Below are 15,560 nucleotides of genomic sequence, written 5' to 3'. Positions count from 1 at the left end.
TTCCCAGTTTTGGAGTTTTGTTGATTTCTGGAGATATATATATTTCTTAATTTCATGCAGTCCTTATATTTGAAGAGTTTAGAGGTGCTAGGCTAGTGCTAGGCTAGTGCTAGGCTAGTGCATGTCTATGGTAACTAGTAGCCTGCATTAAAAACAGTCCACTTGCTCCACAGTGCACCTGAGGCAAATCACTTATAGTAGTAGTAGTAGTAGTTTATTCGGTCTGTTCATTCCTTTAAACGTAAATACATTTCCAATTCTTTGTGGACAACACGACCGAAAGGGTTTAGGCTGAAGTGAAAACTTATAACGCCTAACCCAGTTTACAGACTTCCACGAGAGAAAACAAAAACAAAAACTATAACTACTACTATACTATGTCTGTGTTGATAGAATAATTATAACCATTTAGCATTTTAAAGAACTTATATTTGATCAGCATCAGCTTCGTGGTTGTAAGCTACGCAGCGGCGGAGTGATCTGCTAGAAAATAGTCCCTCAAAATGCGGTAATTCATTTGATGCAAGGTCAGTCAAAAACATTCTATCGACACAGACATTTATATGGGTGGTCTGGTGTTGTAAGTGATTTGCCTCAGGTGCTCTGTGCTTGTGTCGGACTGTTTTTAATGCAGGCTACTAGTTACCACAGACATGCGCTAGAATAGCACTAGCTTAGCACCACTAAAGGACTGCATGAATGAAAAAAAACATATGAACTCTGGATAACTAGGAAATGAGGTCCTATGTCAAAAATCCTGAAATATCCCTTTTAACTTGCGATGCAGAAATATTACTTGACTATCACGTTTGCAAACCTTCCAAGCAATAAGTTCGATATGATCCCTTAGAATATAGCTTTTCACTCAACACTGTTCTGTCATTAATGGTATTGACCGACCATGACTTCCTCTTTAATTCAAAAGTTCACTTATTGCCTTAACCATCCCCCCAGACCTATATTGGTCCTGTGCTAATCTCAGTCAACCCGTTCAAACAGATGCCATATTTCGGTGACAAGGAAGTGGAAATGTATCAGGGAGCAGTAAGTACAGTCATTTTCCATGTGGTTGTGTTGCTTGGACTTTGCCTCCTACCGTAACTTGCCTACTACTGTGTGGCCTAATCACCTTCTGCCAAGAAATAATTGCAGTCTGTGATATATTTTAAAAGTGGTGATTAATTGTTCACTAATGCACGGCTCCTCGTTGTTTAATCCTTACATATTACTTTTAAACTGAAAAAATGACACAAATGAACTGTCTTTCTATTATCTTTCAGGCTCAATATGAAAACCCACCTCACATCTACGCGTTGGCTGATAACATGTACCGGAATATGATGATCGAACGAGAAAACCAGTGTGTCATCATTAGGTACGTTGTGATCAAGTCGTCCTTGTTCCAGGCCACATTTCGAGCGCAGACAGACGCAGGTTAAGAGTCGCTGGTGATATAACAGAAAGTCAAACACGGAGACACGCCTAACCTGTTCAACAGCATACTCCGGGGAAGCTGAGTCAATCATCAAAGTAAAATGACGACTGACATGTGTTGACAAAGTAAAAGAACAAACCGAATTCTTGATAAAATATTAGCAGCTCATGATGTTGCTACTTCCTGGTTTTAGACAATGGCTGAATGGCTGTTTGAACCGGTAAAATGTCTGTCTAGAGTTTCTGCAGGTGAAAATGACAAGCGAGGAAGTGCTAAGTCATAGTTTGTGTTGCAGTAGCCTGAACATTGTGGTGGTTTTAGTGCTTATGTCATGATGAAGCAACTCAGCGCTTCAGACAGCTGTTTGTCCAAGAGGCGTCCAACAGTTTGTTTAACGGTAAAGGTGCTGACTTGGATTTGAATCATCAACTTCATCAGCAAACCAACAGGTGGAAGTGGTTTCCATGATCAAGCAGAGAAATTTAGTGTATTCAGCAACATGTAGTTTGAAAGACTATTCCCAAACCTTGACTTTGGATTTTCCCTATGACCTCAGTAAAGCTGTGTTTTATGGTTCATCTGCTGAGCATCTGACTAAAGCTTATATTTATGCTGAACATTTTCCAGATCTTGTCTTTATTTCCCCGTCCTATCAGACGCTTAACAGAATTACAGTTTTAACAGTATATTATAATATGTAGATTTTTCTTCAATGATGAAAAAAAGGTTTTACAGATCATCACTCATGAACGGCACATGCACTTACATTCATGCTTTTGGCCAAGCTGTCAAATAATGTTGAATTTTGGAAATACAGACCACATTAGTCCCAAGTGTAGCAACCTCTTGTCTTAGTTTCAACATGTCGGCCTTGATATTATACTCATCGTCATCAACGGATTTGCAGTTTCTTAGAAGAAACTTTAATTAGGATTTAGGAGTTTACGTCTTATCCTTTCATTGCAGTCGTCGGTTTTATGGGCGTGGGTGAAAGGCAGTGATTGCGCAGTGACATGAATGAGCACAGTTTCTTTAAAAGTAATGTTTTTGTTTTCAATGCTCTTCAAAGAGACATATGTAGATAAATTACTTGAATGTGATTTATGTGGCCTGTTAGATTGTGGTTCCAACAATGTAAAGCTTTATTTGTTTCTCAAAATGATTTCTACCAAAAAAAAAAAAGTTTTGATCAAAGATGTCTTAACAGAGGTTAATGTTCTTTTTATATTGAGTGTTCTCTGCAATGTATTCTTGAACTAAGATCCTTATTTGGGCATTTCTTAGTCATTCAAACAAAAGGAACAAGGCCCGCCTAAAGTGGGAGTGTAACTGAAAATAGCACATTGTGCCACTAATGTCCTGAACACCGAACCCAAACACCGTAGCCCTGTGAATTTAAATTAAAAACTTGTTTCATTTTCTTTCAAATGAAACTGAGTGTCCAAAACAATTCCGAGAAACTGTCATGTAGCAAAGAGTAAATGTTTAAAAGGCAGCAGCATATAAAAATGAATGTGTTTTCAAGCAGCTCCCATGACTGTACTGGCAGCTTTAACAGTGTGCAGCTGTATTTCTCACAAAGGCATTACCAACCTGACTCTACTCGAAGCTTCTGAAGAAAAAAAACTTGCCTCACTGTTACCCACTGCCAAACCACATGTGTCAAAATAAGTACGGCCCTGGTGAAGTGAACAGCACAGAGCAGAAAGAAGCCTGATTAAAGTAAAAAGTGAAAAGGTCTTTTAAAGTAATGATAAAAACAATACATGTTTGTCACAGAAATTGACCTCTTTGTAGCAGAAACTCCTGCTTTATCCATGGCTTTGAAGAGTACAGATTACATGTTTTTGTTTTCCTCAGTGGAGAGAGTGGGGCTGGGAAGACTGTGGCAGCCAAGTACATCATGAGCTACATCTCCAGAGTGTCCGGAGGTGGAGGCAAAGTGCAGGTGAGTGTGCATGACAGGTGGTGATGAATTGTTCTAAATAACTGTTGTGTAATGTATTATGTAATTGTCTGGTATTTAACGTGTCTTCGTGTTTGTTGTTTAGCTCAAGCATCAAGAACAAGCTGTATTTTGTTCTGTCAAAAAGTATTATTATTGAAGTATAATTATTCTGTATATTGGAGGCAAGTTCCCACTTTCCATAAAGGACTTCTGTTTATAGTGGAAGGGAAAATATTTCAGAAATCATGTGTGGCTGACTTTCAGATGGCTCACAGGGCAGATAATGTCCTCCAGACAGTGTATTTGTGTCTGAGTGGAAAGTTCCACAGACGCTGTAAGCTGGCACTGAAGCTACTGTTCATATGGTCCATGTGTGACGCTGCTCACAGCTCATTGTTTCTCTCTGCAGCACGTCAAAGACATCATCCTGCAATCCAACCCACTGCTTGAAGCATTTGGAAATGCCAAAACTCTGAGGAACAACAACTCCAGCAGATTTGTAAGTTTTCAATTTCAATGTGGAGACATTTGCAGCTTTAAAAAGTATGGCGTCAAATATTATTGTAGAGTGTTCCCTTCATGAAAAACGAGGAAAATCAGCACAGAACACATTTGCTCTTTAACCTTTAAATGGTTATAATAAAACAAAAATCCAGGCTTCTGCTCTCTGGGTCCAAACCACCCCAGTTTTAGTATAAGGTTCAGTTATGTGTTGGACTTGGGCTGTGACACATATTACATTACAGCTTTGTCTAGAAGAGAAAGTCAAACAAAGACATGGGTCAGGTTTTACTGTTATTAGACACACTGCAGTGTGAGCAGGTGCCAGCCTTTAAGATCTTATGTGTCAGGCTTCCCAGTATATCCCATTAAATAATAAAATCCATGCTTTAATCCATCAGGGAAAGTACTTTGAGATCCAGTTCAGCTCCGGCGGAGAACCAGACGGAGGAAAAATCTCCAACTTCCTTTTGGAGAAGTCACGCGTCGTGATGCGAAATCCTGGAGAGAGAAGTTTCCACATATTCTACCAGGTGAGGCTTCACTGATGTTTTTGTTCCAGAGATGAAGAGTAAACTGGATATATTTGACTTTCAAAGGCATATGTGATATGATTTAGGACCTATGAAATTACCTTTTATGAGGTCAAACAAAGGAAATTGATTCATCTTTGAAAAGTCTAGCCACAATGCAATAAATGCACTGTCGTTCACAGCTGATAGAAGGAGCCAGTGGGGAACAGAAGAGCAGCTTGGGAATCACCAGCCTGGACTACTATAGTTACCTCAATCAGTCTGGTTCCTACAAAGTCGACGACATTGATGACAAGGCTGAGTTTAAGGAGACAATGGTAAAATCCCCAAAGACATTCACTACTACATTTGGTCTGTTTTGTCCTTTGTGTTGTTTATGTAAAAGTGTCTCTTCATGACATTTCTGCGTCTCTCAGCCGAGCCTCCTATTGTTTTCCCTTGCACTGTTCTCTTGTTTTGTTTACTCATTGAACCGCAACAGGACTAATTAGACCTTCATTGGCAACAAACCACATCCCTCCTTTTTGCTTTGCCTTTTTCTCAGCATGCCATGGATGTGATCGGCATTGGCGCGGAGGACCGCTCCATGGTGCTGCAGATAGTGGCTGGAGTCCTGCACCTGGGAAACATCAACTTCAGGGAGTCTGGGAACTACGCTGCTGTGGAGAGCGAGGAGTGTAAGTGCCTCTATTAAGTGCAGCACAATGGCGGTACAGTGCTATAATGCGATCCATATTTTAGAGAATTCTTCCCATTCTCATTCATTCTTCCCTCTATGGCTGTGGTTGTTGACCCCCATGTGCCCCTAGATTCATCAAAACATGATTTCACATCAAACATACATTTTTGATGCATTTTTTGCACATCATTTTCCAATCACATGTGTTGACGTCTTACTATATAATTTTGCAGATTGTATTTTTATGACCTGACAAAGCTGTGGGGACCCCCTTTAGTGGGTTCTACCGCACTAAAGGTCTGTTTCTTCTTACCCTTTTATGTTGTCCCAAAATAATGTGGTTCACATGAATGAGACGAGGGGCCAGTGCACAAAGCTCTACTCTTTTCTGCGACAAGGCAATAGCAGGTCGTCATAGCCTCTGCTTTCTCTGTCCCCTTTCCAGCCCCACTTCCTGTGCTCTCCAACTGCAGCCTGAGCTTTACTGACCCATGGCTCATTTTTGCAATAATCTATTTATAGCTCTCATTTTTGCATGGTATGAACAATGTCATAGGGGACAGCTTGTGCCAGTCCCAACCTGGATAGATTTACAGAAATATGGAGAGACTCTTCCAGTTAGAGGCCATGTTCTCTTTTGACTAACAAATTAACCTGTAGGAAGAGTGAAGCACACCGTCTTTAGCTGTTACTAGTCTTTACCTTCCTTGCGTAAAAAGAATGAGTCATGATCTAAACGGGGTCATGGCCCGTTACACCCAGGAGTCCCAGATGAGGGCTACTGCAGCTCTCAGAGGCAGCTCCAGACATAGCAAGTCGGCAGTGCCCCGAGAACCATTTCCTTTTAGGGGAAGTGACTCACTGTAATAAGGCTGGGAGGGGCTCTCAAGGGATAATATCAACTGCAGGTCCAGGTCTGCGCCGTGCAGCCATTCATTCAGATTCATTCACTTCTTCACTTCAGTGCATGAAGGCTGTTGCTCACCGTATAGTACCTGGAGAGTAACAGGATACGTGACGCATTGGATTTCTTGATTTGATCACTAGCACTTGTTTAGTAAGATGTGAGTTGTTCATTGACAAATAGTTGGTTTCACAAATTTCCTGGTTAAATAATGTAATTCAATTCTTACAGGTGCAATTTTATGTTAAAAAACCTTAGGATAGCGCCTTGACTTTTCATCCTGGTGGCTCCTATGATGTTTCAGGATCAATTTTTTAGGATTTCTGGTCGGTTTTCGGAATGAAATGTATGCGTAACCATGGATATGGTTCAATCAGCAGTGAAAACCTACCACAAAATCCTAAAAACAATTGATCACGGTGCGTCTTGGGGCCACCGGGATGTTAAGTAACGGGGCTAAGGTAACCTAAGCAGCCTCGAGCTCACTGAAAGGTCAAATACAGTTGAAATTAGAATATAATTAAAAAGTATTCAACTTAAACTGTGAAACTAATATATGATGGACTCACATGCAAAGTGAGATATGTTATGTATAGCCTTTATTAGTTATAATTTTGATTATTATGGCTCGGCTTGTGAAACCCCCACATTATCGAATAGAATACTTTGAAAATTGACTGATAAGCCATAATCATCAAAATTTAAAAAAAAACTATACATATGATACATCCATATATGAAGTTTGCATGTAATGAGTTTATATCATATATTATTTTCACATTTTGACTTTTGAACGATATTCTAATTTTCCGAGTTTCACCTGTATACACGAATATACACTTTAATATAGAAAGTTGCATAGTGGACCTTTAATTAAATTATTTAACAATGATGTTTAGTCATACCGATTCTTTGTCAAGTTTGTTTAAATAAGACTGTTCAATCAATATGTATCGAAGTTATGTTCTTTTTATATTATAGGTTGGGTATGTCAGACTTTTGACAGTTACAAAAAAATGTGATTAAATCTGCTTAGTGCTGCCAGGTCCTATTGACTAAAACTTTTAAATTTTAAATTAACATGAAGGAACTCTCTCCTTCGTCAACAATCCCAGCACTTGTCCCAAATCGAGTCCCAACTAGTTCTGGTTCTGGCCTCCAGGAGTTAGAGCTCAGAGACTGAACTCTGGAGGTTCTTAGCTTTCAAATGAGGAATAGCATGTTTGCATCTCGTCAAACGTGTTTCTTGTAGTAGAGTTGTAGTTTTTTAAACCACTAAAAACATCCTACCTTTAATCAAGGGGGCTCAAGTAACGATAAATTACTTGTAATAGTTCAATATTGAATTGCATTGAACATTTTATTTCGAGCCATAAGCAAAACTATACAGTGTTCAAGAACAAATACATTTATTTTATCTTATGCTGTTTTTTAAGATGAGTTTCTCGTGTTGTGTGTTAGTCTTTCTTGTTTCCTTTCTTTCCTGGTTTCTGTGGTCGACAGTGGACAGAAAGACTATTTGGTTTTAAGTTTCCAATTTAATTGAGACCAATGGTAACAGGAATAATGCAAAAAGTATTTGATAAAAAAATAAATAAATAAAAAGAACAAATACAGAGACAAGGGTACATGCCTAATCTGTCCAAGATCTTTACCTTTGCATACAACACACTTCCTTTGCCCCTATAATTGGCCAACAGAATAAAATAAAAAACATTTTAGCTCGAAAAGGAGTGTGAAGAAGACCAGCTTATTTACTCCCACCCCCATTCATATATTCTAAGTAATTTAAATAATGTGGTTGCTAAACTAACTTAGTTTATCCCTTGGTAGCTTGTAGTAATGAAACAATGAAGTTAGTTACATGCTAAACTATGAGATGCAACAACAACAACATTCACAAAATGCTACACTTTATAACAAGTGTATAATTATTCATTCCTACATCCAGTATATCAGCATGTTAGTATTACTGTTATTATAAAATCATCATCATCACAACCCACACAGTATTTATATTGTATATACGTGTTATTCTGATGTATAACATAGCCCATATCTATTCCTGAGTAGTATAGTAATAACAGATTGGTTCAAATGCCTGAATATCTGCAAACACAAATGTATTTCAATTTGACCTCTAATACTGTATTCTCATTGTTCTGTAGTCTTGGCTTTCCCAGCGTTCCTTCTCGGAATTGACCAGGAACGGCTGAAGGAGAAACTCACCAGCAGAAAGATGGACAGCAAATGGGGAAGTAAAGTAGAAACCATTGACGTGACGCTGAACGTGGAGCAGGCATGTTACACCCGCGATGCCCTTTCCAAAGCCCTGCATTCACGAGTGTTCGACTACTTGGTTGAGGTATACTTTTTACTTAGTATTTTCAATTTATCTGTAAACATGCGACTTTTTATGCACATTTGCTGTAATACGAATTGTTATTTCAGTCTATCAACAAGGCCATGGTTAAAGATCACCAGGAGATAAACGTTGGCGTCTTAGACATTTATGGATTTGAAATCTTCCCGGTAAGCCTATTGCGACATATGGTCTGTAGAAATGTACTTAGATTTAACTAATAAATGAGATTAAGGGATAAACAGTGAGCATTTAAACAGATTGGCCCCAGACAATAAGACTCATTTGGGGACATTCCCTAATGGAGCAACTTCCCAGTCCAATGTGCTTTTATTTATAAAAATAATGAATGATAAGTGGCTAATTTAAAGTAAATTAAAACTAGTTTCTCATAAATGGAGCTGCTGCCTTGTACAAACCAGAGCTCATTAGACAGGAAGTTGCAGACCACCCTGACGCAAGGTTCAGGCCAGAGGTCTATTGTATGTGTAACAAATTGCACAATGTTGTTCTTCCTTCAATATAATGAGGAGCCAACACTTAAAACAAAGCGTTATGACCTCAGAGGAAACATGCCCCCACTGACTCAAGCTAACATGCTCTATTTCCTCCAGAAAAATGGATTTGAACAGTTCTGCATCAACTTTGTGAATGAGAAGCTCCAGCAGATATTCATTGAGCTCACCTTGAAGGCAGAACAGGTAATAACGCTGTATTCTGGCACTGATTATGAGTTTTATGTGGACCCTGACTGACCTCTGTTGTAGGAAGAGTATGTGCAAGAGGGCATCAAGTGGTCACCAATTGAGTACTTCAATAACAAGATCGTCTGTGACCTCATTGAGAGCAAGGTAAACTTTTCCATACTGAATATTAAAACAGTGATAAAGGCAGGGTCCTCTTCATAAATTAACAATATGTCATAGCCGTTATGTGTCAAATGTTCTCCAAGGGGGGCTGCAAGGTGCCTCATGTCCATTTGATTCACGTTCCCCACTGAGAAAGCTAATCCATCAAATCCATAACAAGGGCTTCAGGACAAGTTTTCCTCTGAGGGGACCGGGGGATCTGTACCAGGCTCAAGCCCGCTCTTTGCACCAGACTTCCTTTAGTTAATCCACAAACAAGTCAACATGTGTGCACACTATAAAGGCTTGTTGTTTCTACCGCGCTCTAATTCAGCAAGCGCAAGAATGATTCTGCGGATATGCTTCAACTTTGTAACAATGGTGTGTGTGATCCTTCAATTTTGCACCCTTTCAAGACCCTAATGTCAAAAAATGTACACTCCATAAAATAGCCTTAAAATTCATTCATTCGTATTTACAAAAGTGTTCAGTGGCTTTTGTCTCACTTTGATAAGCCACTGGGACCCGCAGCCTGTGGGTCAAAATGATAAATAATAATGTTTATGTTTATAAGATTTCTGGGGCTTTAACTTTGAAGACCAGCTTTTCTTGTTTTCCTAATTAGTTCTGTACATAATTTGATGGGATAATGTCCAACCATCAATCATAGTTTTACACCAGCAAAGTGCCGGTTTTATGAAGAAGAAGTTTACATTTTTTATCTCCTAAAATATTTGTTACAGGAAAAGGTGGATACCAAATTCCAAACATAGTTAACACAGTTATATTTAAGATTTTGCTAAAGATTGTACCCAGCTTTCTTTAGTTTGGCCATTTTTGTGATGTTTATAGTTTCACTTCCTTATTGGACACTGACAGGAAGTGACATAGATGAAGGCAAGCAGTTGTTGCCGTGACAACCATGTTATGTCAATGTGAAATGAGTCGAACTGCTGTGGAACTTTACCTCTATCTATGTCACTTCCTGTCAGCAGCTTAAAAATTCAAATAAAGATCACTTTTCTGCCCAACATTTCTTCATTAAAATTGCTGCTTCATTGTAAAAAAAAAAGATAATCATGCAACTAATATTATTCTTCTAAATTAGTCATATTTTCAAAAGCATTAAAACCTGTCATATGCACTTTAAGTACAGTATGGTTGCAGGGTGACTGTTTTGAAACGTTTCCCTCTTCTCATGTCACATCTTGAGACTATTTCCGATGATGGAGTAAAATTATAAACTTAACAAAAAGTCTAGAAAATCTTTCAGCAATTCTTAATTTTCACAATAGTTACAGTATTTTCACATGACTTCTTTAACCTCTTAACCCCCGCCTGAACTGAGCACATTTTCTCCAGTTTGGCTTTACCCAAATTTAAGCTTCTTGAAAAAAAGTGTCAAAATAAAGACAAAAAGGAGACAAAAACGAGGATGAAAATGCAACCAAAGAGCAACAAAAACGTGACCAAAAATGCGTTAAAAAAGCCACAAAAGAATAACGGAAAAGTGACAAAAATGTGATTAAAAAGTGACAAAAATGCCTCAAAAGAGTATCAGAAAAGTGACAGAAAACGCAACAAAAAAGCATCAAAAGAGTCACAGAAAAGTGACGAAAAACCAATGAGAATGTGGGGGAAAAAATGTCAAAAAAGTTAAAACAACACCAGGTAAAAGTTTAGATGAGTTTTATAGGTCGGCTTTCGAAAGAGGCGTTATTTACCTTACGGATTTGGGTAAAGCTGAACTGAAGAAAACGCACTTGGTGAAGGCGAGAAAACAGCACTATTTTTCATAATCCAATCCCTGTTGGTCTTTCCCAGAATCCACCTGGCATCATGAGCATCGTGGATGATGTCTGTGCCACGATGCACGCTGTGGGGGAAGGGGCCGACCAGACAATGCTGCAGAAGCTCCGAATGCAGATCAACACTCATGAACATTTCAACAGCTGGAACCAAGGATTTATTATTCATCACTACGCTGGAAAGGTAGAACTCTGAATACTGACTGTGAAAATGGCTTTATGATTTTGTTTATCCTGTTATTGGTCAAAGCAGCCAGTTAATCTGTTATTCTTATGTCTCATTTCACAACTTCTCTCCTCCCAGGCAGGTCTGTGGCTAACCTTACTTTACTTAAATAACAGTGTGTAATGATGTCACAAATGTCCATAACTTTTAAGCAGACATTAGGACTGGTCGTTTTACAGGATGTCGTCAACCTGGGTACTGAATGCCACAAACTAAATTAGCCATGATGCCATAGAACTTTTCTGGGGCTCCCATGACCAGCTGTGAATAAAATTACCCTTTAAGGCTATATAGTGCTGCAGGGGAAAAGTCATTTTATTTGCCTGCTCTATAACACTGTAGCTTTATTGGTTAGCTAATCCTAGCACGTGTAAAATTGCCGTCTGTAACCGGTCATTTTCTCTCCCCATAAAGTTTAGATCACTGACCTTATGGACATTTAAGACCCATTTTTGTAGCAAATCACTGGTTCATCTCTCAATCATTGTTGCTTGTGTTGCTGCAGGTGTCCTATGACGCCGAGGGATTTTGCGAGAGGAACCGGGACGTGCTTTTTACTGACCTCATAGAGCTGATGCAAAGCAGTGAAATGTGAGTAACCGGTAGTAAATATCTCTATCAGGCTAAAACTTCTATTGTGACGCATGTGGTTTTAATCGAACATCTGGAAATGAGTGGGATGTAACAGAAGTGTGGAGCTCGGGCCTCATCGTGCCCTTTGCCCTTGAAGCACGTCTGGCTGCCGTCCAAATGTGGGGCTTTGGGGTCTCCCTGGTCGGATCGTACAAGTGTAGTTTCCCCCCGCAGAGCTGCTTTCTGTGGCGCCTGTGTTTAGCCTTTTGAGCTTTTCTTTGTGTCAAAGTGGCCATCTGTGCAAAGACTGCATTGTGTCGCATTGTGTCACATGTTGTATGGGACATCAGAGCACTTCGTAATCTTTCAGAACGCTTAATGTTTTGTTTTTGGTTGAATTCAGGCATAATGATGTAATTTTAGATCATAAAGACCGTTTGGCACAAAAACACTTGGAGGAAGCGCAAGGAGGAAGGAAGAGCCTTATTCCTTTGAGCTAGATCTAAACAGAGAAGAAAGAATCACAGCATTATATTTGAGCAGCAGGAACATACTTTTCTCATACAGCCTGCTGATCCCTCTTTGTTCTGTGTCCATGGTCTACAACCAGAAGTTCAAACAGGGTAGAAAGGGAAGTTGACATTAACAAACAGTTCAAACAGTTTTATTCAGCTCGCATTGAACTTGTGTGTGTCCACTGTCTACAGGGAGGTTGTTTAAAATGAGCAAACAAAGCAAAAACAGCCAACACTGCGCAAAATATAAGACCAACCGAGATATCTGCTGATTGCTGGACAGTTTTCCCACTGGTGTCAATGAATGAGCAGACCTTGTGTTTATCTATTGCCTTTAATCCTTAACTCTAACTAGCAGGGAAAGTAAACATGTCGTCACTACCACAAATATTTGTAGTGGCCAAGGTAAAGCACACTTGAATAATATTTCTACCTTGATTTGTCATTTACCAGTGGATTCATCCGAAAGCTGTTTCCGGAAAACCTCAACGCCGATAAAAAAGGTCGACCATCCACAGCAGGAAGCAAAATTAAGGTATGGATGAACATCTTTTTTTATTCATTGGACTGGTTAATCCATTTGGAGAAACCGCTCATCACAGTCTGTGGTTCTTGTGTCTTTATAGAAACAAGCCAATGATTTGGTGAGCACATTAATGAAGTGTACTCCCCATTACATCCGCTGCATCAAACCAAATGAGACTAAGAAGCCGCGGGACTGGGAGGAGAGCCGGTGAGTCGCACCCCTGTGTTTCAGATAGAGAATATTGTTCCGAGCTGTGACCACCATCCTGTTGTGAGCGGTGTCTTTAATGAGCAACGGAATAACTGTTCACAAAGGAAGTCGTGTCTGCTAAGTGCTCCATTAGGCCTTTGTTTAACAGAACAGCAACAAAATTTAGTTACTTTGCATACAATAACCTGCAGTTATAACTCCCACTCGTGGAGGCAGATGTTCAGCCACACTCAGGACAACAAAAGTCAGCTGTGAGTTTTATGTGTGCTGCTGCTTCAATTGGGAAAGCTATATGGGTTATAATGACCAAAACACAGATTTTGGTCATACAGCATCAATGCATTGAACAGAATAATGAATATTTTTATTTTGTTATATAATTTCAGGGTGAAACATCAAGTAGAGTACCTTGGTCTTAAAGAAAATATCCGGGTTAGGCGCGCTGGCTACGCCTACCGTAGAATCTTCAAGAAGTTCCTCAACAGGTAATACACACCAAATCCTTTTTGAAGACGACACACCAATCATAGCTTTATTAATTGCAAAGTAACAGGGAAGCCAATATGTTTTTTTTCTTTTTTTAACCTTTTCAACCTGAACTGAGCACTTTTTCTCCAGTTTGGCTTTACCCAAAAGCTAAAAGCTTCTTGAAAAAAGTGTCAAAACAGTGACAAAAATGAGACAAAAACAAGGATGAAAACGCGACAAAAGAGCAACATAAAGGTGGCAAAAAGTGATGACAATGTAGAAAAAAAGATCTATTTAGATGAGTTTTGTGGCTCTTCAAATGAGGTGCTACACTGGCCTATAGGCTGCCAACTCCAGTCAAGAAGCTTTCAGGTTTGGGTAAAGCTGAACTGGAGAAAATGTGCTCAGTTATTACGAGGGTTATTATTATTACATGTGATGCAGTTTATTCTAAAAGAATCGCTCTCTCTTTTTATTGTGTTTGTTTTCACATATTTAAACTCCTAATAGTGTAATGACAAAAACACCCAACAAGCTGAGTGTAATCAGGCTTTCTACAGCGCATATAAGTAAATTAATTAGTAATAACACAATGTAACTAGAGTGAATATTCAATTCTGATTGGCTTACTGGTGTGCGTTAAAGCTATATTACGAACCGTTGTGGTGCGTTCATGTGGACTGGGGTGCTTGTTTTCCCGAGATGTGACGTCATTGTCCCCACTTGGTTTGTGTTCATGTGGTTTTTTAATGGGAAAGTGGGGATTTTGATGTCATCAAATAAATCATTGATTAGCGCTTAGCTGAGCTAATCATTAAAATGTGTAGTTAGTGTCTCTTAAGCTTAACGTTAGTAAATTCACGTTTTCCTGGCATTGATGTCGGGCATTTCACTCGCAATTGTGTTACTACGAGGATGACGACAGCTAACACTAAACTCAAAAAAGTAGCAGCGTTGAACTAAAACGCTCACGTTAGACGATAAAAGAACAAATCAGCTGATTTCCGCGTCAGGTGCGGAAGTCGGGACCCGAGTTCCCCAGTTGTTTTCCCCAGTTGAAGGAGCGTTCACGTGCATTCCCCAACTGAGGAAGTTGTTCATCCGAGTTTCTGAGGACCCCATGAACGCACCACAGCTGATTCCATAGTAACGGCAAACATTTGAGCTGGAACTAGTTTCAGGTAAAACAGCTTAAAACATAAAATAACTCCTGCCCCGGACTTAAAAAAAGCAAACAGGCCACAGTGAACAGTTTCAGTTGTGGGACCATGGTATAAGCGGATTAAACAATTCGGAGCCGTGCATTATACAGTTTTAATGCACTTCGCAGAGGAACACCACTCCTCGTTTAAACCTTACATATTCTACACGTTTTTAACAGAAGCTTTTATTCTGTTTATTGACGATGCTTTGATCTTTAGATATGCTATCCTGACCAAGGAGTCCTGGCCAACGTGGCGAGGGGACGAGAAACAGGGAGTCCTTCATCTCCTCCGGTCCGTCAACATGGACCAGGATCAGTTTCAACTGGGTCGCACCAAGATCTTCGTCAAGGCCCCAGAATCGGTATGTGTTGCCTTTTGCTTGCTCGCATTAGTCGCATTTCCATGGAGACGTTGCCATGCTCACCCCGAGCTCCATATAAGGGCATCAGGGTACTAAATTACGCCTGAGTCCTTGTTGCATGGGTGGAGACTCAACCCGACCCATGCACCACGTCAGCAGAGTCAACATTACGCTCGCACTAAAGCACAGGCAGAGGCTGTGGACGCAGACTGAAGGGTTGTCTTTTTCCACATAACTTTTTTTTTTCTCGTCATGTTTTTAATAAAAGAAGTGTTTGTGCGAGTGTACTCCCCCTAACATTCGTACACAAGAGTCCCGGCACACACACACTCACACTCACACTCCTGTCTCCCCCACAGCACAGGCACCCAGTCTAAATGCAGTCTTTACAGCTGACCCTGAAAGACTTTCCTTATTCACCAAAGCGAACAAGTGCCAACTACCCCCCCCCCCACCCC

General features: G+C 39.8%; 1 protein-coding gene across 1 annotated transcript in view; it reads left to right on the top strand.

The window, feature by feature from the left end:
* Nucleotides 1-15,560, top strand: part of myo1ea (myosin IEa) — a 35,210-nt gene that overhangs the window by 15,265 nt on the left and 4,385 nt on the right. Inside the window, exons 3-19 of the mRNA XM_079554542.1 lie at nucleotides 955-1,044; nucleotides 1,281-1,375; nucleotides 3,296-3,383; nucleotides 3,793-3,882; nucleotides 4,286-4,417; nucleotides 4,600-4,734; nucleotides 4,962-5,094; nucleotides 8,169-8,365; nucleotides 8,452-8,532; nucleotides 8,977-9,063; nucleotides 9,130-9,213; nucleotides 11,035-11,202; nucleotides 11,750-11,835; nucleotides 12,786-12,867; nucleotides 12,959-13,065; nucleotides 13,455-13,553; nucleotides 14,958-15,102. Of these exons, the coding sequence (XP_079410668.1) occupies nucleotides 955-1,044; nucleotides 1,281-1,375; nucleotides 3,296-3,383; nucleotides 3,793-3,882; nucleotides 4,286-4,417; nucleotides 4,600-4,734; nucleotides 4,962-5,094; nucleotides 8,169-8,365; nucleotides 8,452-8,532; nucleotides 8,977-9,063; nucleotides 9,130-9,213; nucleotides 11,035-11,202; nucleotides 11,750-11,835; nucleotides 12,786-12,867; nucleotides 12,959-13,065; nucleotides 13,455-13,553; nucleotides 14,958-15,102 (1,899 nt within the window). The remainder of the gene's footprint in view (nucleotides 1-954; nucleotides 1,045-1,280; nucleotides 1,376-3,295; nucleotides 3,384-3,792; nucleotides 3,883-4,285; nucleotides 4,418-4,599; nucleotides 4,735-4,961; nucleotides 5,095-8,168; nucleotides 8,366-8,451; nucleotides 8,533-8,976; nucleotides 9,064-9,129; nucleotides 9,214-11,034; nucleotides 11,203-11,749; nucleotides 11,836-12,785; nucleotides 12,868-12,958; nucleotides 13,066-13,454; nucleotides 13,554-14,957; nucleotides 15,103-15,560) is intronic.

The sequence above is a fragment of the Gobius niger genome (genome assembly GCF_951799975.1).
Source record: "Gobius niger genome assembly, chromosome: 4".
NCBI classification, from domain to species: domain Eukaryota; kingdom Metazoa; phylum Chordata; class Actinopteri; order Gobiiformes; family Gobiidae; genus Gobius; species Gobius niger.
The sequence above is the reverse complement of the archived record's forward strand: the minus strand, read 5'-3'. Positions and strand labels throughout refer to the sequence as shown.